The sequence below is a fragment of the Nannospalax galili genome, unplaced genomic scaffold (assembly GCF_000622305.1).
Source record: "Nannospalax galili isolate Female #2095 unplaced genomic scaffold, S.galili_v1.0 scaffold375, whole genome shotgun sequence".
Lineage (NCBI taxonomy): Eukaryota > Metazoa > Chordata > Mammalia > Rodentia > Spalacidae > Nannospalax > Nannospalax galili.
In genome coordinates this window covers 220,350-242,164 of record NW_008337054.1, presented here as the reverse complement: position 1 = coordinate 242,164, position 21,815 = coordinate 220,350, and the positions used below count along the sequence as shown (strand labels likewise).

Here is a 21,815-nt window from a genome sequence, read left to right as displayed (position 1 = left end):
GTCTCCTATGACCCCGTCCCTCCTTTCAGAGCAAACTACCAACCAGACCCTCCCATGGCACAGAGCATTTACCTCTGCTGGCTTCAGCCACTCACCACATTAACTCCAGATTTTGAGTCCGCCTCTTCGGCTGCTTTCCTCTCCACCTATCCCTGCTCACTCACCTTTCCTCCTCCTGGGTGTTTCCCTCTTGAAGCTGCCTGTTCAGTCTCTCTCTCTTTCTCTCTCTCTCCCTCCCTCCCTCCGTGCTCCCCCCCCCCATCATGCTGGAAAGCCAGGCAGCCTCTCTATGCCCTCCTGGGTGCCTGTCATTTGGTCAGGGAGGCCTGTTCCTTGTGACTCAAGCTTTCTCTTGATGGATCTCGTTCCACTGGGGATGCCCATTGGCTCAAGGACCTATCCAACTGCACTTACCCTCTGTCTCCTCACCCTCTTCTATCTTTTTCTCATCCTTATTCTGTCTTCCCTTCTCTGTCCAGTGCTTTCTGACCCTTGACTCATCTGGCTTGGGATACCTGTGTGGACTCTTACCCTCGTTTTCCTGGTGGGCCTGCTGTACCAGGTCTCCGACACCTGAGGGTGGAAGAACCTTCTCCTAAACCTCCTGTATTTTGCCATTAACCTTGTCCGGGGACTCATCTACTTCCACCCTTTTTTCAGGGGCATTTCTCCTTCTCCCTCCAATTAACCATGGGCTCTTCCATTCTAAGTTCGACTCCAAGCCTCCTCTTGCTTGCCTCCTCAAGTCTCCCTCTCCCCTTGGACTCAGGGACACTGAGTGTCCAGCCTCACTACTTTATTTTTTACTGAAACACAACTTGGCGACAGTATAAACTTGATAGCCAACTGCAATGGCCAGATAATGGCACTTCTGACTTCCAATTTTTTTTTTAATTTTCTGTTGAATTTTTGTGTATTTCATATAGAGAATCATCTTTATATCCCCTTCCCATTTGGCACCTCCCCCAACACTGGAGTTCATATATTCTGTCATTTGTGTTAAGGCCTTTCATGTAAAGTTAGTGCTGACATCCAAATTCTTACACTGCACAGGCGAATGGTCCAAAATTCCCTATGTCCAAGCCTTCTTTGCCCTCTGCTCCTGCCCCTCTCTCTGTGCCTCCTGTCACACACATCAGATTCTTTTGACGAAAGCAAAATCCAATCCCCTCCAAGTCTGAAATTCCAAGTACCTCACCCCTTGACTTTGACATTGAGGATGGGGCTCCCCGGAGAGCATCACCCCAACCCATCACCCTCCCCCACCTCCTTATACTGATCCCCAGTCTCAGCCTCTTACACCTGCCCCTTCCTCATCATCTCCTCCTTTATCCCCTCTGGTGGCTTGAACTGGTTCCTACATAGACAGAATCTACCCTCTTAGGAAGGTGGCAGGAACTCAAGGCATAGTCTGTGTTCATGTTCCCTTCTCTATGTCTCTGACCTCTCCCAAATAGAAAAACACCTTGGCTCCTTTCCTAATGACCCCACTGCCTTCATTAAGGAGTTCAGGTATCTTACTCAGGCTTATGACTCTACGTGGCATGATCTCTACATCATCCTTTTCTCTACTCTCACTCCTGACGAAAAGGAAAGGGTTTGAAGGATGGTAGCACAGGCACATGTGGATGACATTCATGGTACAGATGCTGCCTATCCTGTGGGGGCAGTGGTGGTTCCCTGTGCTGATCCCCACTGGGACTACCAAGTGACTAATACTGAGAATGAGTGGGGCATTCTACTGATAGGGCAGCAAGAGATAGAATGGTTGTCTGCCTTCTGGCAGGTTTACAAAAGGCTTCCCACAAAGTTATCAACTTTGGTAAGCTGAGGGAGATTACCCAATGCCCCTCTGAGAACCCTGCAGAGTTCCTTCCTCAGCTCATGGAGGTCTCCTTCAGTTTACAAAGTTAGACCCTGCCTCTAAGGAGGGCATGTTAGTCCTTAACTCTCACTTTATCTCTCAGTTGGCCCCAGACATTAGGAAAAAGCTTAAAAGGATAGATAACAGCCCTCAAATCCTCCACAGAGATATGCTGAATATGGCATTTAAGGTCTTCACTGGGCAGGAGGAGCAGGAACATGAGATTGAGAAGGCCTCCCATGATAGAAATACCAGCTCCGGCAGCAGCCCTGAGGCCTCCCCAGAAGAGGATGGGGCAACAATGTACTCCATCAGGAGCTTGCTTCAAAGGTGGCAACACTGGCCACTGGGCAAAGAGTTGCCCAAAACCTCACCCACCACCAGACCCCTGCCAAACTGTGGACAGGAAGGACACTGGACAGTTGACTTCCCCTTTGCCATGCCAAGGTAGGTCAGTCCCCCAAGTCCCTCCTCCACAGAAAAACCTCGCAGATCATCTTGGCCTGGCAGCCAAAGACTAACACTGACCTGGGGCCTCAGCCGCTACTGAAACCATCAGGACCACCACGGAGGAGCCCAGGGTAACTGTCCAGATAGTGGGTAAGACTCTGGCATTTTAAATAGATATGGGGGTCCATTTGGTCTATACTTCCTGCTTACTCCTCTAAAACTTATCCTTCACAGGTCTCTGTGATGGGTGGTGACAGCCATCCCCACCAGCCCAGGGCTCATAGACCTCCTCCTCTGTTCTCTCTGGAGCAATCTGATTGCTCACTCCTTCCTAGTTATGCCCAGTTGTCCCACTCCATTATTGGGCAGGGACATCATGACTAAGCTGTTTTTCCTTTTCCTTTCATTCAACTCCTCTGGACATTTCCTCCTTCTCCTAGCCCCCAAAGACCCTCCAACTAAAGCTTCAGTCTCACCTCCTTCACCCTACCCTCTTCCAGATTCCCTCATTGACCCCAAAGTCTGGGAAACCTCCTCCCTGTCTGTAACCTCTCATTACCCTCCCATCAAAATTTCACTTCTAGATCCTACCTCTGATCCCTGTCCCTCCCATTATCACATTTCCCTAAAACATAGACAAGGTTTAAAGCCCATCATACAGCACCTTTTGAGCAAGGGTATCTTTAAGCCCACCCACTCACCTTATAACATGCCCACCCTGCCTGTCCTCAAGTCTGACAGCTACTACTGGTTGGTTCAGGATCTCAGGATTATCAATGCAGCTGTCCTCCCTATTCACCCAGTGGTACCAAACTCATCCTCTCCTCTCTCAGATCCCTTCCTCAACCACTCCACTGTTCTTGACCTCAAGGATGCCTTCTTTACTATCCCTCTACACCCTTCTTTGCCTTCTCCTGGGAGGACCCTGATAGTGGAAGAGCATCTCAGCATATTTGGACTGTCCTTCCTCAGGGGTTCTGGGATATCCCTCCACCTCTTTGATCAGGCTCTGGCCACTTCTTTCCCTTGACCTGTCTCCCCACTACAGTCGAGACTGCGGATGTGGTCTGTTCCTACCTCATGAGTCATAGTGTACCCAGATTTGGACTTCCTAGATCTATTCAGTTCAGTAATGGCCCAGCCTTTATCTCCAAGGTCACTCAGCTACTCTTGAGGGCCCTGGGGGTACAATGGCACCTCCACACCCCCTGTGGCCCCCAGTCCTTGGGAAAGGAAAAGAGGGATAACAGACTTATCAAAGCCTACATGTCAAAGCTGTCTTCTGAACTTCATCTTCCCTGGACTCAAGTCCTACCACTGGCCCTAACACACCCTTGGGTACCCTACAAGCCTCTTCATTCCTCAACCCATTTGAACGTATGACTGTCCTTTTCTCTTGGGAAATTTATTGCCCTGGAATCAGTCCCACTCAATGACTACTTGCCCTCCTTATTTTCTTAAGACGTCTTCTTCGAGAGCAGGCTAATCATGCCCTTCCCCAGGCCTCTATGGATCCTATCATCCAAATCATCTTACCTGGAGATTGGGTCTTTTTGGAAAGTCTCATGCCCTCAGGCTCTCCACCCACACTGGACAGTCCCACATTTGGTCATCCTCACCACCCCTACAGTGGTTAAACTTCAGGGATTTACAGGCTGGATCCAGCTTAAGAGGGCCTCAGACCCCTCATTGGATAAGTACTCCTGCCATTCTACAGGGCCACTAAAACTAAAAATTTCTCACCTCCCTACCATCTCTGAGGACGAGCCTCTATCCTAACATGGGCCCTTCCCTCTGCTCCTCTTGGGACCTCTCTTTACTCTCCCACTCTCCCTTTGGGTTGACAGGAAATTCCAAATTTCGTTCAGTATTTAAAAAAAAAAAAACACAACTTCTTAACTATACCTTTTGCCCTTCTTCAGGATGCGCTTCCAATATCCACCAATATCCACCGTACATTTAATAGCAAGGATGCCTGTTGAATGAACTGCATAGGCCATGGCCAAAAGGCTAAGGGCATAGCCAAGTATCTGTGCTTCATGAACGATTAAAAGGAATCCTACTATAAAACAGACAAAGACTGCCAGGCATGGTGGCACATGCCTTTAATCCCAGCACTCGGGAGGCAGAGGCAGGCGGATCTCTGTGAGTTCAAGGCCAGCCTGGTCTACATAGTGAGTTCCAGGACAGCTGGGGCTACAAGGAGACCCTGTCTCAAAAAGACCAAAAAAAAAAAAAATAGACAAAGACTGGTGTGCTGGATACCCTTAGTTGTTAATGTAACACACCTGGGTAGAGGGAGCCTCAACTGGGTAACTGCCTCCATTGAACTGGCCTATGGCCATGTCTGTGGGGCATCTTCTTGACTGTTAAGTGATGTGGGAGGGCCCTGCCCACTGTGGGCCCTGCCCACGGTGGTACCACCCCTGAGCAAGTTGTTCCGTATTATATAAGAAAACAGGCTGAGCATGGGCCAGGGGAGCAAGCCAATAAGCAGTGCTTCAGCTCCTTCGTCCAGGTTTGTGCCCTGAGTTCCTACCTTGGGCTCCCTGATGAACTGTGACCCAAGAGATGTAAGCCAAATAACCCTTTCCTCCCCAAGTTGGTTTTGGTCAGAGTGTTTTGTCACAGCAATGGAGAAATAAACTAGAACAACTGGGGAGGATGTCCTTATTGGAGCTGCTGATATCACCACACTGCTAATGGATAAGGCAACTCCTGTATCCAGAAGTTAAAGACGGTCCGGCAAATGGCAGGCCACCTTCACTATTAGAGACCCCTGGGACAACAAATGGACCACAGGGGTCAAGGGCCGTGCATATGCAGCATGGACCTTTGATCCTGATAGAAGTAGGAAAATAAAAATCTTCAGGTCCCTTGAATAGGCAACATCCACTCCTGTCCACGCTGTAGTGGAAAATATCAAACAGTCAGCATTCAACCTGGATTCAGAACTTTTCAAACTTGGAGACCTCTCCTTTAACCCTTCTTCATGGATGACTACCCTAAATGACTCCCTGGGACTCCCTCACACCTACAGGGACACTGGTGAGACTCTCAATGCAACCTCTTGCTTCCTCTGTGCCCCTTTACAACAATCTCTTGCAGCAGCAATTCTTCTTTCAAATTTAACTCTAGATTCTAAACCCTGTAGCCCTGAGACCGTTTCCTCCCCTTCTTCCCCACCATACCCCTTTATTCTCAAGAGGCATCAGGAGATTGTTTCTACAATAACCATTCTCACCTTTGCCCCCTTCTCTGCTCATGCCAATGTCTGTTTCAGGAAGCTTTCGAGCACTGGAGAGAATCCTCTTCTGGTGTCAGTTGAAGTTCTACCAATGTGTAAATACAACCACTCTGTGCTCCTGCTTCCCTATCCTATTGGTTCCTCAACTTACCCTGTATACAGGAGAATTCTCCACCTTTCTCCAGACCACATATGGGACACAGTGAGCTGTGTAAGTTTAGCAACCTCAGTGGCTGCTACAGGGTTGGCAGCAGGGGGACTAGGACATACCTTGTATTTGTCTCAGCAGATCTCCACCCAACTAGCTGACATCAAGAGTCAACCTCAGCCCTACAATGACTCCAAAACCTACTCACCTTCCTAGCCTCAGTGGTCCTTCAAAACCAGAGTGTCCTTGACCTGCTGATTGCTGAAAAGGGAGACACTTTCTTCCTTAATGAAGAGTGCTACTACTCCGGACAAGTTAAAGAAAGGGTCAGAAATCTACAGGAGCTCACTCACTACAGTGGCCTCTAGGAGCCAACTCCAATACCAGGTTTTCACTATGGTCTCCCTTGGGCCTCTGGCTCCTTTCCTGCCTCAGCCCACTTGTTCCATGTCTTTCTAAATTTTTTCAGGAAGGAATCAATGAGATGACTGATGGTCAGTGAACCAGATACTCTTAACTGAATTCCCTCAGGTTTCCTACCACCACCTGCCCACTTGATCCCACACTTCAGATCAATGTTCCAGCCTTCTTGAGACGCCCCCTTCCCTTTATCATCATTTCTGGTCAGCAGGAAGTAGCTAGAGAGACCACTATTGCCCCTTATCAACAAAAGACTGGAATGTTAAGGCCCTAAGATGGCAGCACAGCTGCCAAAGCTCTAAGACAGCCTTGCGGGGCTCTACCGGGAAAATACAAACAGGCCTAGCATTTCTCAGAAATCCGGTGACTCTAGGGCATCGCTTATCAGGAAACTGAAGCTTCCTCAGCCTCCTTGGTCCTACCAGCTAACCCACCCCAGGCAGATGAACATCAATGCCAGTCTACCTATGCCAGCCAGAACCCCCAGGCCTCTGAAGGGCCTATAAAACCTGTTTAACTTCCCCCTCTGGGTTCTCTATTCCCGTGAGACAGCCCGGATGTTTATCCCCCACCCCCAATAAACTGCTTTTCTGCCCATGGAATGGTCTCCTTCAGTGGTTTCCCTGCTTGCTTGCTTACAAACATGAGACTCACCACTCATCTTATGTTAAACATGTAGAAGTTATCCAAATACATGCCTCATCACCAAAACTAAGGGTTTTTTTTTTTCATTTTTTATTACATTTATTTACTGGTTTTTATGTGTTGGGGATGCTGTATTGGTGCAGATGTGTCACAGAGGGCTTGTGGAGGTCAGAGGACAATTTTTGGGAGTCGGTTCTCCTTCTATCATGTGGGTCCCATAGACTGAATTCTGGTCATCAGGCTTGGCAGCAAGCACCTTTGCTACTGCGCCATCTAGCCAGTCCCAAACTAAGGTAAGGCTCTATTAATTCTGATGACTGCCTATAACATGAATAGACACTCCAGGTAAAGTACACATACCAGAAAGGTACACATTTTGAGAGTTAAATTTTTTTTTTTTGTCTTTTTGAGACAGGGTCTCCCTGTAGCCCCAGCCATCCTGGAACTCACTGTGTAGACCAGGCTGGCCTTGAACTCACAGAGATCCGCCTGCCTCTGTCTCCCGAGTGCTGGGACTACAGGTGTGCAGCACCACGCTCGGCAAAAGAGTTAAATTTCAAAGAGTCTAAAACAGTGTGTAGGAGTAATCTTCAAAAGCAATACCTAAGTGAAACAGAGGCAGGAAAAACATTCATTCTTGCATGTTATTCGCAAATTCTGCAAACGACTCTAGGAGCAAACTATTTACTTACTGAAATAAAGATGTTCAACAAATTCTCCAGAGTTGGGAGTTGTGGGATAAGTTTCTGAACCACTTTACTAAAAGCTTCAAATATCGAGTGATCATATATGCTTGTCAGATAAAAGCTGAAAAAGAAAGCAGTATTTCATCATGTTTCCCTGGGACTGGGCAACAGGTTCACAACCACAATCTTCTGTATCTACAGTTCTAACACACACATTAGCCCCTTAAGAATTCACAATGACCTTGATCAAAAACAAGTATGTTTGAATAGGCCATCCTTCTCCCCCCAAGTGCCAGACTGTACCCATTCTCCACTGATTGGCAAGCTTCAAAATGCAGCCATACTTGGTCATCCCAGTGTCCTTACATTCTACAAGAGAATCCACACTGACTGTCCACACAAGCCTCCACTGTCCAGTTAATAGCTTTTAAATTACTGATACTGAATGATACAGGTACTAGCTTACCCCACAAAGAGAGATGGCGAAACTGTCCTCTGTATTCCATCTGAACTATTCTAAAACTAGTCCATTTATGGTAATAAATACCAGCATGCTAGCAAGAACAATTACTTTAGCATTAATCAACTTCTTGGATTAGAGTCATTGGTTTTATTGTTATTAACATGAGATGAGAAGTTTAGTTTTGACTACTTGATAAATACAAAAGCAAAATAAGACACTACTTTCACCAAAGATTAGAATTAGCATGTGCAAAACATTTTTCCTAAATCCTACCCCAGGACAGAACAGGTGAGCAGGTAAACTGTGTCAAGCCAGCCATGGTGACTCTTGAGCCCAAACCCATTTTGCTCCACCCTTCCTTGGGACCCTAAGGGGTCTCTGCTCTTACCTGAGGTGAATTTTTTCTAATCCAGCATCTGCAAGGTCATCATTTGCCCTCTGGTGAATGTCTCTTTGGGTTTCAATTTTGTGGTCATCTGACAGACCATCCACTTTGTGAATAAACACCTCGAAGTTGATGTCAGTGTTCACCTTATAGGCCCTGGTCACCGTGAGATGGAGCCTGGCCAGCGCTTCCATGTAGTCATCCTGGAACAAAGTCCATGCCTTCAACTTCGTTTCCAGAACTTTCATACACACTCTTCAATTGGAACTACATGGCTACAACCTCCAAAACATTTTGCCAATCCCCCATCCCTACAAAAAAAATCCTGACTTCGTAGACTTCAAGTGTGAAAACCTAATTTTGCTGAGAGAGAGAGAGAGAGAGAGAGAGAGAGAGAGAGAGAGAGAGAAGAAAAGCTAAAAAATGAAATTAATTTGACAAAATTGGCTGATAACAAACATAATGATCAGAGTTGCAGTTTCAGGAAAGAAACTGATCCCAACACCACCTAGGTCCTTCCTGGAAACCTATTCTTCCCAGTTTCCCAAGACTCTTGGAAGACAATGATGAACAATTACAGATGGAGACACAATAAAACACCAGGAGGAACAGAAAGGAGTTTGGGGAATAATTATAACACAAGTCCAGAGCAGAAGTCAGCAGACTGGCCTGCAGGCCTTCCTGCTAGCTTTTGTTCACTGAGTTCCATGGGAACTCAGCTCAGCCATACTTGTCTGTCTGCAAGTTGTCTAGGGCAACATCATGCCACACTGAGAGGTGAGAAGACTTCCTCTGTGGGAGCTCCTACAGACAGTACAGTCCCCAGAGCCTCCAGCATTATCCATCCAACCCTGTACAGAGTTTGAAACCTCTGGTCTAGAGGGTTTGCTTCAAACATCACAATACTATTTTTTCTCCTTCCCATCTCTAAAATAAAATAACAAACACTTGTGTGTCCATCTTTCTGTTTAAGAATTAAACTATCAGCCTCAGGCATGATGGCTCACACCTATAATCCTAGCATTAGGGAGTCTGAGGCAGGAGGACTTCCACGAATTTCAAGGCCAGCCTGAACTACACAGTGAATTCTAGGTAAGCCTGGACTATTGTGTAAGATTGTTTCAAAGCAGGGCTGGAGATGTCACTCAGTGGTAGAGTCCTTGCCTAGCATTCATCAGGCTATGGGTTTGAGTCACAGCATCATAAAAAAGAATTCTTTTAAGGAAGAAAAAGAGGGGCTGAAGAGATGGCTCAGCAGTTAAGAGCACTTGCTGCTCTGGCAGAGGACCCAGGTTTGGTTCCATGGAAGTTCACAATACTCTGTACTCCAGTTCCAGGGGATCCAACACCTTCTCCTGGCCTCAGTGTCACCAAGCACATAAGGGGTACACATACATATATGCAGGCAAATACCAATACCCATAAAATAAAACAAATAAACCTTTTAAAAAAGAAGAAAAAGAAGTATCAATATCAAAGCCCTGTATGTGCCCCCTTGCTCACAGCCCAGCCTGTCTCTCTACCAGTCTGGAGAAGCAGCAACTGAGCACAGTTTTTTTTCCACTCATCTCTTCACACTACAACACATGCAAACCCAAACAGCATTTACAGTGTTCAAAACTTATAGAAATACCAAGCTGGGCCATCAAGATGGCTCATTAGGTAAAGACACTTGCTGCCAACCCTGACTACCTGAGTTCCTCTAAGTTCCATCCCCAGAACACACATGATGGAAGGAAAGAACCAGACCCCACTATCTGTCCTCTGACCTCCACACCTACATCACGGCCCACCCCCTCCTGCCCCCTGCTGCAAAGCAAAATGTAGTAAAAAAATAAATGATACCATGTTCCGGTTATGCCTGGGAGGTTCACTCTGAAATTTCACTTTATGAATGGTCCATATCCTATGTACTGATCTATTGATGAACATCCAAATGTGTCCAATGAAATGTCAGTACAGTGATGCAGTAACAGTCTTTTCAACACACAGTTTTTCCCAAAGGCTGCTCTGTGTTCACAGTTGTGAGTCCCTGACCAGGGCCAGACAGCTTGCAGGCACCTACTGCTCTAGGCAGACTCATCAATACCTAGTTGCTCTGGTTTCTGAATTATTGTCAGTTTGAGGGGGGTGAACAGGTCTTGTTTTTACAAAAAAAGAAGAGAGAGAAAGGTATCTAGAGAAAGAAATCTAAAGGACCTCATACTACTTCCCCATCCCATTCTGAGCTCTAGTACGACTCCAAAGCTGGAAAACAAAGGCCAGGATAACAAAGAAGGAGGGTCTTTTTCATGGGAAGGGAGGGAGATTATTTCTGCATTCCTCAATTCTCCAAACTAAACTAGTAAAAAGGAAGCCTTAGTCTCTAGATAAATCAAAATATTAAATATTTCACTAGGCAACTAAGAAAGAAGAAAATAACCAATGTAGCCCTCGTCTTTCACCCTCTGAATACCTTTTAAATAAAGGCATACACTAGGCACCACGACAGGGGACTAAGCACTAAAATCTAAACCTACTACCTAACAGCTCCAAATATATGAAGCTCTAGAAAAGGCAGCTAATCTATAGGGATAAGAAGCACATCTGTGTTTGCCTAGGGATGGGCACTAGGGGACGGACAGTACATGAAAGGGCCCACAGGAGCCTCTAGGGATAGTTACATGGGAGACGCATTTGTTAACCCCATTAAATTATGTACTAAAAATGAGTGCATTCTACTGCATGTAAATTCCATCTCAAAAATTGTTATGGCTTATATCTTTAAAGAGAACTCCCTCTTTTTCAGTATTTTATTTATTTGTATTTTATGTGTATGAGTATATTGCCTACATGTATGTAAGTGCACCCACATTGTGCAGCACCCATAAAGATCAGAAGAGGACATCAGATTCCGCTGGAACTGGAGTTATAGAGAGTTGTTAGCCACCATGTAGATGCTGGGAATCGAACCCAGGTCCTCTGTAAGAGCAGCCAGTGTTCTTAACTGCTGAGCCATCTCCAGCCCCTCTACCTTACTCTCCTGAGACAGGGTCTCCTGTTGAACCTGGAACTATACTGAGAGTCAATAGACCCCAGTGATCATCCTGTCTCTGCCCCATTCCACAACACTGAGGTTACAGGCATGTGTGTGGTCATACCCAGCTTTTTGTATAGCAAGCTCTCTTACTCATACAGCCATTTCTCCAACATCTCCACTATGATTGTTAAATTGTTGTTTATAATAAATAAAAAATAAAAGATATACTCTAGTTTCTAGCCTGCTATTAGATCTAGAAGTTATACGTAGGTCACGATCAACTTAGTATGAGTCAGTGGGAACTCTAGGCCTAACGGACTGTGTGGAAGGACTACAGGAGATATGGTACACTCGCTGGTCTCTGCAGGCCAGGCATCACACATTTAGCCCATGCAAAATCACTTGGGTTTTGTTCTTTTTTTCTTCACAGCATTCAGTAAGGACACTTTTTCTCCTTGTAGATTTTATATATTTATCTGGAAACTTTGTGACCTTTGAGGAATTCCTGGGCAAAAAAATAAAAATAGGAAGTTTCAGACCAAAGTACCCCACTTAGAAATGAAGAAAAGGGACTGCTGAGATGGCTCTGTGGGTAAAGGGACATGCCACATATGCCTGACAATCTGAGTTCAGTCCCTGGAACCTATGAAAAGATAGGAGGAGAAGACCAACTCCATAAAGTTGTTCACTGACTTTCACACATGCTCCATGGGGTGCAGTGCCAACACACATCATACAACAAACAGAATAAAAGAAAATACTTATTTTTTAAAAAAGGAAGAAAGGAGGAGCTGGAGAGGTGGCGGCTCAGTGGTTAAGAGCCCTGGCTGCTCTTACAAAAGACTTTGGTTCAGTCCTCTGAACCAAACATATCTAGCACCAACATATCAGCTAATAGCCATCTGTAACTCCAGTTCCAGGGGATTCAACACCCTCTTCTGACCTTCACAAGCACTGCATAACATGGGTGCACTTACATACATTCAGGCAATACACTCATATACATAAAATTAAAAATATAAACTATTTTTTAAGATTTAAAAAGGAATAGGAAAGCGTACACAAGTGCATTGAGGAGCTTCCTGAAGATCTGATTAACCTCTTCCCACTTGTAAGGATGTCGGGCAAGATCCATGAAACATTGTTTTTGTAGTCTGCGTCTAGCAACTAAGCAGTAGGGTTTGAAATCAATCAATTATTATTATTATTATTATTTTAGTCTTTTTGAGACAAGGTCTCCCTGTAGCCACCGTTGGCTTGTATTCACTATGGAGATCAGGCTGGCCTCAAACTCACAGAGATCCACCAGCCTGTGCCTCCCAAGTGCTGGGACTAAAGGCATGTGCCACCACACTGGCTCAAATAATTATTTTTAAAATTTATTTATTTTTTATTTTATGTGTATGAGTGTTTTGCTGGCATACATATAAGTGTAACCTAAAAGATAAATCTCACCAAGCGTGGTGCTCATGCCTGTAATCCCAGCACTCTCTAAGAACCTGAGGCAGGAAGGCTACTGTGAGTTCAAGTCTAGTCAGGGCTACAAAATGAGTTCAAGCCAGCCTGAGCAACAGTGTGAGACCCTGTCTCAAGGAAAGAAAAGGCAGGAAGAAATAAGAGGGAAAGAAGGAGAGGAGAGAAGCAGAGTAGAGGGAGAGAGATAGAATCTCACATTCTTACAACTTCATGTGACCTATAGCTAAAAAAGAAGAAAGAAAACTAGGATAAGAAAGACATTTATCATTCTTTCCATGTTCAGATAAAATTAAGATCAAAACCCAGGTATGGATGCACGTATCTGATTTCAGCACTTAAAGGCAAAAGTAGGCAGATCTCTTTGAGTTCCACGCTAGCTAGGACTATATAGTAAAAAAGAAAGAAGAAAGAAAGAAAGAAAGAAAGAAAGAAAGAAAGAAAGAAAGAAAGAAAGAAAGAAAGAAAGAAAGAGAAAGAAAGAAAGAAAGAAAGAAAGAAATCAAACTACCTATCTAAATGTGGGCTGGAGAGAGGGCTCAGCTGTTCGGCTGTTAAGAGCACATTCTGCTCTTGCAAAGGACTCCAGTCTGGTTCCCAGAACCCAGGATGGTGGGGCAGGCAGCTTACAACCACTTGTAACTCTACCTCCAAGGGATCCAACACCTCTGGCCTCCAAGAACACCTGCACTCAAGTGCACAGACACACACATATACACATAATTAAAAATAAATCTTTAAAGTAAATAAATAATTAGAAAATAAAAATAAGGGGCTGGAGAGATGTGTCAGTGGTTAAGAGCACTGGCTGTTCTTGAAGATGACATAGGTTTGAATTCCACAACCCACATGACAGCTAACAATCATCCATAACTTCAGCTCCAGGGAATCCGATGCCTTCTGTCCTCCAAGGGCACTGTACAACACGGGTGCACTTACACATATGCAGGCATAACACTCATACACATAAAATAAAAATAAATAAATAATAAAAATAAAAATAAACAAATATATCTGGTTTGAGTCAAATTACAGTCATATTATAAATACCTTGGATTTGCATTGCAATTGCTACGTAAGCACAATATAGTGTTTGTGTATTTACTAAGCCATCATCTTAAAATGATCTTAAAGTCTGATTGCAATCCACTTTCTTGTGGGCAGGATTATGTCACTGCTGCTTAAACACTACAGAAACTGCATGGGGTGACTTAGAGGAAGATGGATCCCCTTCCCCAGTACGGCACTAACCTCCCTGAATGTAGGTGCTAGGAGACAGACAGGGCAGGGGAGCTGGCCAAGACCTCAGATGGGCCAGAAAACAGGTCAGTGAGGTGGGACAGCCAGGAAAATGAGTGCTAATTGCAGGCTCTAGGTGTGTGCAGGGATCTATGCAAAAGCTCTGGGTGGGCCTATGTAGAGAGTGAGCCCCCTCCACAGCCCCTCCACACCTTCCCTGAAGGAAAGATAGAATCCTGTCCACCCACAGAGCTACACAACTACACAGTGGCACCCAATGCTTTTCTACAAGTATTACTTCTATAATACTAAGAGGCACCTAGTAACTGATGCACTCATATGTGAGAACAGCTTCATATGTGAGAACATAGACTTCAAGACATGATTACAACAGTCTCCCAGCATCTCTGGGGTCTCTGGACGCCGACCTCCAGACAGGGCACTTTCTGGCTTAGCACACAGCTGGAGAGCCTGGGAAGACCAATCTAAGTCACAGTCCAAACACTAAGACTGTGTGCAGAGCACCAGGGCTGCATTCCCACTACACACTCTCATCATCACAGGTCAGCTTGAGGCAGCTGTCTCCCACTTCTCTCCCCACTGACCTGCGGGAACCCAGATGTCAAAGAGCCAGTCAGAAAAGTCTATGCCTCAACGGAGAGAATGACTGACTCCTGGGACAAGGATGCTCACTGGTCAAGAGATCCCTATTTTTCACTTACAGCAAAGTTGAAGGAAGCCTTATTCAGATCTGCTAATAAACTACTAAAAATAATTGTTCATGAGAGTAAACTACATATGTGGGAGATTTAACATGGAAGTATTTTAAATAATCGAATAAATGCTATAACAAGACTCACCCTCATATCTACCAAATTATCTATGTGAACATACTTTCCCAGTACTCACAGCTACAGGAACAAAAAATAAAAGTAGAACTGGTTCAAATCCTGTGTTATCCAAGCACAGATGTGAATTAAATGGGAAAAAAAAATCAAATAACAACTTCTTAAGAGAAATACTCATCTCAAATTTTACTTTTTACAGTTGTCTACAAGTATATAAAACAGCATTGATCAAGTGCACACTACCACTACTACTACTAATTTGATTCAGAGGAAAATTTTTCACTTAGAATTTTATCTACATAATAAACACATAAGCAGGATCTTGTTGCAGAGCTCTGACCTACATCTGTGAGGTTTTCCTAGGTCTATGATTTGCTGAGGTGTGAAAGGCCCCTCAGGTGGGCTGAGTGTCGGCCATGGTAGGACATAGAGAGCCTTTCTTCCTTTGCAAAAGTCTTTAAGAAACCTTTGTTTGGCAGAAAGGCCTATTGTAGCTTTGAAAAAACAAGCCAAAGGGTCCATGAGATGACTCAGCAGATAGATGTGACACACAGGCCTGAGGACCTCAGTTTGATCCTCACATACCACAAGGTACAGGAGAGAATAGACTCTCAAGGGTTGTCTGCTGACTCTCTCTCTCTCTCTCTCTCTCTCTCTCTCTCTCTCTCACACACACACACACACACACACACACACACACGCAATAAAAATGGAGGGAAGTGCTGCCTTTGGTGAGACTTGGCTGTACCTGGGAGTCAATGACAAAGATCAGTGCTCCTGTTCCCCGGAAGATCATCTCATAGTCAAATGTAGGGTCAAAAAAGTCAATCTGTCCCGGGAAGTCCCAAATTTGGAAGTTGACAAAGGAGCTGTTGGAGACGTCTTCCCGGCAGATCTTGTTGGTGCTCTCCAGGAACAGGGTCTCGTTGGGAGACATTTTGTGAAAGACGACTTTCTGAACCAATGACTTGCCGCTCCTCCTGAGACCCATGAGCAAGATTCTGGGCTTCACCTCAGTACTGAAAGGGTCACTGAAGTCCAAAACTAGAGAAACCATGAAACAAAACAGAGTGAGTGGTGGACAGTGCTTGATCCGGAGTTTCACTTCCACCTCAGATGGATCTATGACTCAGGTGCTACTCTTCCAAATAGTGTTTCCTCCACTGGCCACTCATAGGACAGTGTGGGGGCATGAAAAACCCTGAAATGCTCTCATTCCCTCATACATCTCAGAGGAGCACAGTCCAGATGCACAGCTTGGCATCCTGAGCAGGAACTTGAAATACAAAAAGCAGAGGCTTCCTAGAGCAGCCTGTCCACAAAGGAACTCAGGTCTTAAGCCACATTCTCCTTCATGTGGCCAACAGAGTGCCTATGCACTAAAGAGGTGCCCTTGGTTACCCTCTTCTGACCAGTATTCTCATGGGCCTCAAGGCCTGGAAAAAACAGGCACAAACCAGAAGCCTTAGATTCAGACTGAGAGAATGCGTGAAAGCTTGTGAAAGGCAGGTCAGGCCCACCTACTCCTGGCTCCCACCATCAGTAAGATAACCACAGACAACTATTTAAATTTAAATTAATTGGGGCTGGAGATGGCTCAGAGGCTGGTATTACAGAGGACCTACCTGAGTTCGGTTCCCAGCACCCACATCTAGTAACTCACAATCTCTTGTAACTAAGGCTCTGTGTGATCCAAAAAAAGACTCAACCAGATGTGGTGGAGCATGCCTTTAATCCCAGCACTCAGGAGGCAAAGTTAGACAGCTCTCTGTGAATTCAAAGCCAGCTGAGTCTATATAGCTGGTTCCAAACCAGCCATAGCTGCATCGTGAGATCCTATCTAAAAATAAATAAATAAGCAAATGAATAAATAGATAAATAAAAATAAAATGGAAATGATAATGACAATAAACATTTCACAGGACTGTTATGCTAGTTAAATGAAATCAAGGGCCTAAAATAATTAAGACTCAAGCAGGTGAGTCAAGAGTTCTTGACAAGCCTGGGCTACATAGCATGCAGACTCATTCAGCAAAATGTACTGGATCATCCGCACACAAAAGGTACTGGTCATTCACACGCAAAAGAATAAAGTTGAACTCTTACCTGATACCACATACAAGTTAACTGAAAATGGACAAACACCTCAATTTAAAAGCTAAAACTACAAAACTCTTTGAAAGAAACATACCTTGGTGATGTGATCAGGCCATGGGTTCTCAGCTGTGACACCAAAAGCACAAGTAACCAAGCAGAAGGGACACCCAAAGTGCACGTGATCAACACTTTAAAAAGATGGGGCTAGAGAGATGGCTCAGCGGTTAAGAGTATTTGCTGTTCTTACAGAGGACCTGGGATTGGTTCCTAGCACCCATGTTGAGTGACACAACCTGTAACTCCAGCTCTAGAAGATCTGATGCCCTCTTCTGGCCTCAATGGATGCCTGTACCCACATGCACAGACACACACAGGCACACACAGACACACCACACACACACACACACACACACCACACACACACACACACACACACAAATAAAAATAAAATAAATTCTTTTCTTTTAATTAAAGAAAAGGCAACTACCATAATGGAAGAAAGCATTTTTAAACCACAAGGCTCTAATCTCTAAATGTATGAGGAACCCCTAAAACTCAATAGTAAGATAACCCAAGGGGAAAATGAGCCAAGGATCTAAAGCTATTTCTCTAAAGACCATATAATAAGCATATGAAGAAAGGTCCCACATATCAACCACCATGGAAATACATGTTAAAACCAGCACAGTGAGATGCCTACTTACAGAAAGTAGCAAGTATTAGGGCTCAAGAGATGGTTAAGCAGTTAAGAGCACTGACTGCTCTTAGAGAGGACCCAGGTTTGAGTCCCAGCACCCACATGGCACCTAACAACCATCTGCAACTCCAGTTCCAGGGGATCTGACACCCTCTTTTGACTTTCATAGACACTGCATGATGCAGGTGCATTTACATACATGCAGGCAATACACTCATACACATAAAATAAAAATAAATAATTTTTTTAAAAAAACAAAGTAGTACGGCATGTGCTGGGAAGCTGGAGCTCTTTCGTACTGCTGGTAGAAATGTAAAACAGTACACTTTGAAAAATAATTTGACACTTCCTTAAAAGCTTCAATATAGAACTGTAACATGGCCCAGCAATCCCACCAGTAGAAATATACTTTTTTTGTTTTTGTTTTTTTGAGACAGCGTGTCCCTGTAGCCCCAGCTGGCCTGGAACTCACTATGTCAACCAGGCTGGACTTGATCTCACAGCAATCCACCTGCCTCTGCCTCCCATTAAAGGCATGCACCACCACACCCAGCTCAGGAATATATTTTTTTAACTTTATTTATTTATTTATTTAATTTTTTTTTATTCCATGTGTATGAGTGTATTGCCCAAATGTATGCAAGTGCACCCATGTCATGCAGTGCCATGCAATGCCCACAGATCCCCTGGAATTGGAGCCAAAGACAGCCAATAGCTGCCATGTGGGTGCTAGAACTTGAACCTAGGTCTCCTGCAAGAGCAGCCAGTGCTCCCTACCACTAAGCCATCTCTGCAGTCCTAGGAATATAATTTTTAAAAGAACATATGCTGCATGGTGATGTACACCCTTAGTCCCAACACATGCAAGGCAGAGGCAGACGGATCTCTGTGAGATTGAGGCTAGCCTGGTCTACATAGTGAGTTCCAGGCCAGGTGGTGCTACAGGAAGACCCTGTCTCAAAAACACAAAATTAATTAATTAATTAAGAATGAATATATGCCCAAGCAAAAACTTGCATATGAATGTTCACTTACAATAGCTAGGAAGTATTCAAAGCCTAATGCTCATCAATTCATAAATGAATATATAGGCTGTGACATATTCATAAACAGAATATGAATCAGCCATGAAAAGGGGCTAGAGTGCTAATTCAAGCTACAACAGGGATAAACTTTGAAAGCCTCACACTGTGAAAAGATGCTAGAAGCAAAAGGCTGCATATTATATTATTCCAGCTAAATAAAACATTTTAAAGTAGATCGTAAACTGTAAAAATAGGATGTCATCATGTTAAAGCCTTCCCAAACTAAATCCCTAAGAATAAAAGAGAAGGTTTGAGAACCCCCTAAGAAATAGAACAGGGGGCTGGAGAGATGGCTCAGCAATTAAGAGGACTGACTGCTCTTGCAGAGGCCCCGGGTTCAATTCCCAGCACCCACATGGTGGCTAATAACCATCTGTAACTCCAGTTCTAGGGGATCCAATACCATTTTCTGACTTCTGTGGGCACTGTAGAACACAGGTGCACCTATGCAGGCATTATACTCATACACATAAAAAAATAATAAAATATTTTTTAAAAAAGAAAGAATTAAGCCAGCAGGCAGATCTCTGTGAGTTCAAGGCCAGCCTGGTCTATATAGTGAGTTCCAGGCCAGCTGGGACTACAGGGAGACCCTGTCTCAAAAAGACAAAAAGAAAAGAAAAAAGAAAGAAAGAAATAGAAAAGAGCAGATGCGAGAGAAACCTGAAGCCAAACTCTGAATGATAAGAATTCTGAGGCAGAGGGGGTGTGAAGACACCCAAGAGGGCCATCATTTGGAGAATCACATAACAAGAGCCCAGGTAAACTGCTCCATCATGAGACACACACACCAGGCTGTTCTGCCGGTGGGAGGATGTGGGATGTGGATGAGGGAGACTGGAGGCAATGAGGATGGCAGAAACACAGTAGGTCCACAGCACTGGAGAGGCCCAGCAGCAAGAGCACCCACATTACTGTCCTCCGAGTACTCGCATATCTGATTCTTACTACAACACACAGAGCGCGGCACCCTCTGAGAAGTCACCATCTTCCCTCCAGACATTTCCTCAAATGCCAAACATCTGAGAAATACTGATTACACAAGAGAATGCATATCAGCAAAGGGAGGAATGGACCCTGCAGAAGAGTTCATAAAGGAATCAGAGCAAACTTTTAAGTTACAGATAAGTAAGCAAGGGGAAAATGGTGACAATTTGAGAGCGAAAGCAGTCAGAAGAAAGGCTCATGGAGAACCTGGAAATACCACCACAGAGGGAAGAGGCATAGAGAATGCAAGGTAAAATAAACACAGCTGAGGGAAAGAACGAATGGGCAAATTCTCTCCAAATGAAGTAAGAAGAAAGAGAGTCCTGGAAGGTATGAAATGAACATTAACTAGTGACATCAGGAATAAGACTCAGAAGTTCCATTTTCTACCAAAGAAGTTCCCCAAAGGGCAGGACATAGTGGTACATGCCTGTAATCCTGCACTCAGGAGGATGGGGGTTCAAAGCCAGTTTGATCAAACATGAGGCCCTGTCACCAAAAACAAACACAAAACAAAACAAACAACAAAACAGGTTAGGGATGTAATTCAAAGGTGGAGCACTGCAGTTGACTAGCATGCTGGAGGCTCTGAGTTTAATCCTCAGCACTTCAAAAGAAGCTTCAAAAGAGAAAGACTGCAGAGCATAAAGGGTAAGCAAGATTTATCAAAAACAATGAGCCCTTCCCAAGTGAGAAGAACACTCAAAATAAACAGGCCCACTAAATAAAAATGAGAAACTTAAAAACAAGCCCATACTTAAAAACAAACCAAAACAAAAAAGAAAAAAAGGAGCAAAACTTCAACCCCCCCCCACCAGAGGGTTCTGGGGCTAGGTATGGTGGCACACGCCTTTAATCCAAGACCTCCAGGGGTATGCAGATATCTGTGGGTTCCAAACCGGCTTGGTCCACATAGCAAGTTCCAAGAGCAGCCAGGGCTACATAGTGAGACCCTGTCTCCAAACAACAAGAAAAACTACCAGAAAGCTGGGCAGGTGTAATGGCATATCTGTAATCCCAGGATTTGGGAGGTGGCAGCAATAGGATCTGGAGTTCTAGGCCAACCTTACTGAGCTACATGATAAGTTCAAGGCTTACTTGAGCTACATAGTGAGATCTTGTCTCAAAAAAAACCAAGGGCAAAGGCTGAGGATGTGGCTCACTGGTAGAGTGCCTACTGTGTATAAGGCTTTTGGATCCAGCCCTAGCACTCACACTCACACACACACACACACACACACACACACACACACACACACGTACAAATTAAAAACAGGGGGTGCTGGAGAGATGGCTTAGTGGTTAAGAGCTTGCACTGCTCTTAAAAAGGACCTGAATTAAGTTCCCAGCACCAATATCAGGGAGCACACAACTACCTGTAACTCCAGCTCCGGGGGATCTGATATCCTCTTCTGGCCTCTGTGGGCTGAAGGGATTGTGAAATAGTGTTTAAAAATATGCTTGATGAATTGAGCTGAATTTTGAGCATGTACGTCTGGAAAGCCTTGTGTCTCGTGAGAAAGTCTACACAAGAATGGTTGCTGGGGAGATATCTCCAGAATGCCAGTTCTCCCCTCTTGTTTCTCATGACACACATTAACCTCCTAAGCTGACATAGCATGGAGATAATGTGGCTGTGCTCATCTTGTTTTACTGAATTCTTATGTTCTTATTACTATACAGAGTTCTGTAAATATTTGAGAACTGTGGTTCTCACAAGCATGAGAAACCATTTTATTGCTGTTCAGTTCTATAGACATGTGGCTGTAGTTCTCATACTAGGAAAACAAATGCAGAGCTGCGGTGCTATTGAAACTCGTATGTGAAGAAGTAATAGCGGCCACTGGTTATTTACTCAGTCCCTTGATAATCCATTCAAGTTCTATGGTTGTTCCCCCGATGGCCACAGTGGGCACACACAGGAACATTAAAAAAAAAAAATGTAAAAGCAAATACATAAAAGCCAAGCATGGCGGCACACACCTTTAATCCCAGCACTCGGGAGGAAGAGGCAGACAGACCTCTGTGAGTTCAATCAGCCTGCTGCAGGCCAGCCTGGGCT

The 21,815-nt window shown here is 44.5% G+C and overlaps 1 protein-coding gene across 2 annotated transcripts in view; it reads right to left on the bottom strand.

The window, feature by feature from the left end:
* Rragd (Ras related GTP binding D) overlaps positions 1–21,815 on the bottom strand; it is a 59,006-nt gene that overhangs the window by 12,323 nt on the left and 24,868 nt on the right. For both annotated transcript variants that reach the window (XM_008831833.2, XM_029562976.1), the window contains exons 2-4: positions 15,636–15,931; positions 8,312–8,511; positions 7,467–7,581 (exon numbers count right to left, since the gene is read on the bottom strand). In XM_008831833.2, the coding sequence (XP_008830055.1) occupies positions 7,467–7,581; positions 8,312–8,511; positions 15,636–15,931 (611 nt within the window). The remainder of the gene's footprint in view (positions 1–7,466; positions 7,582–8,311; positions 8,512–15,635; positions 15,932–21,815) is intronic.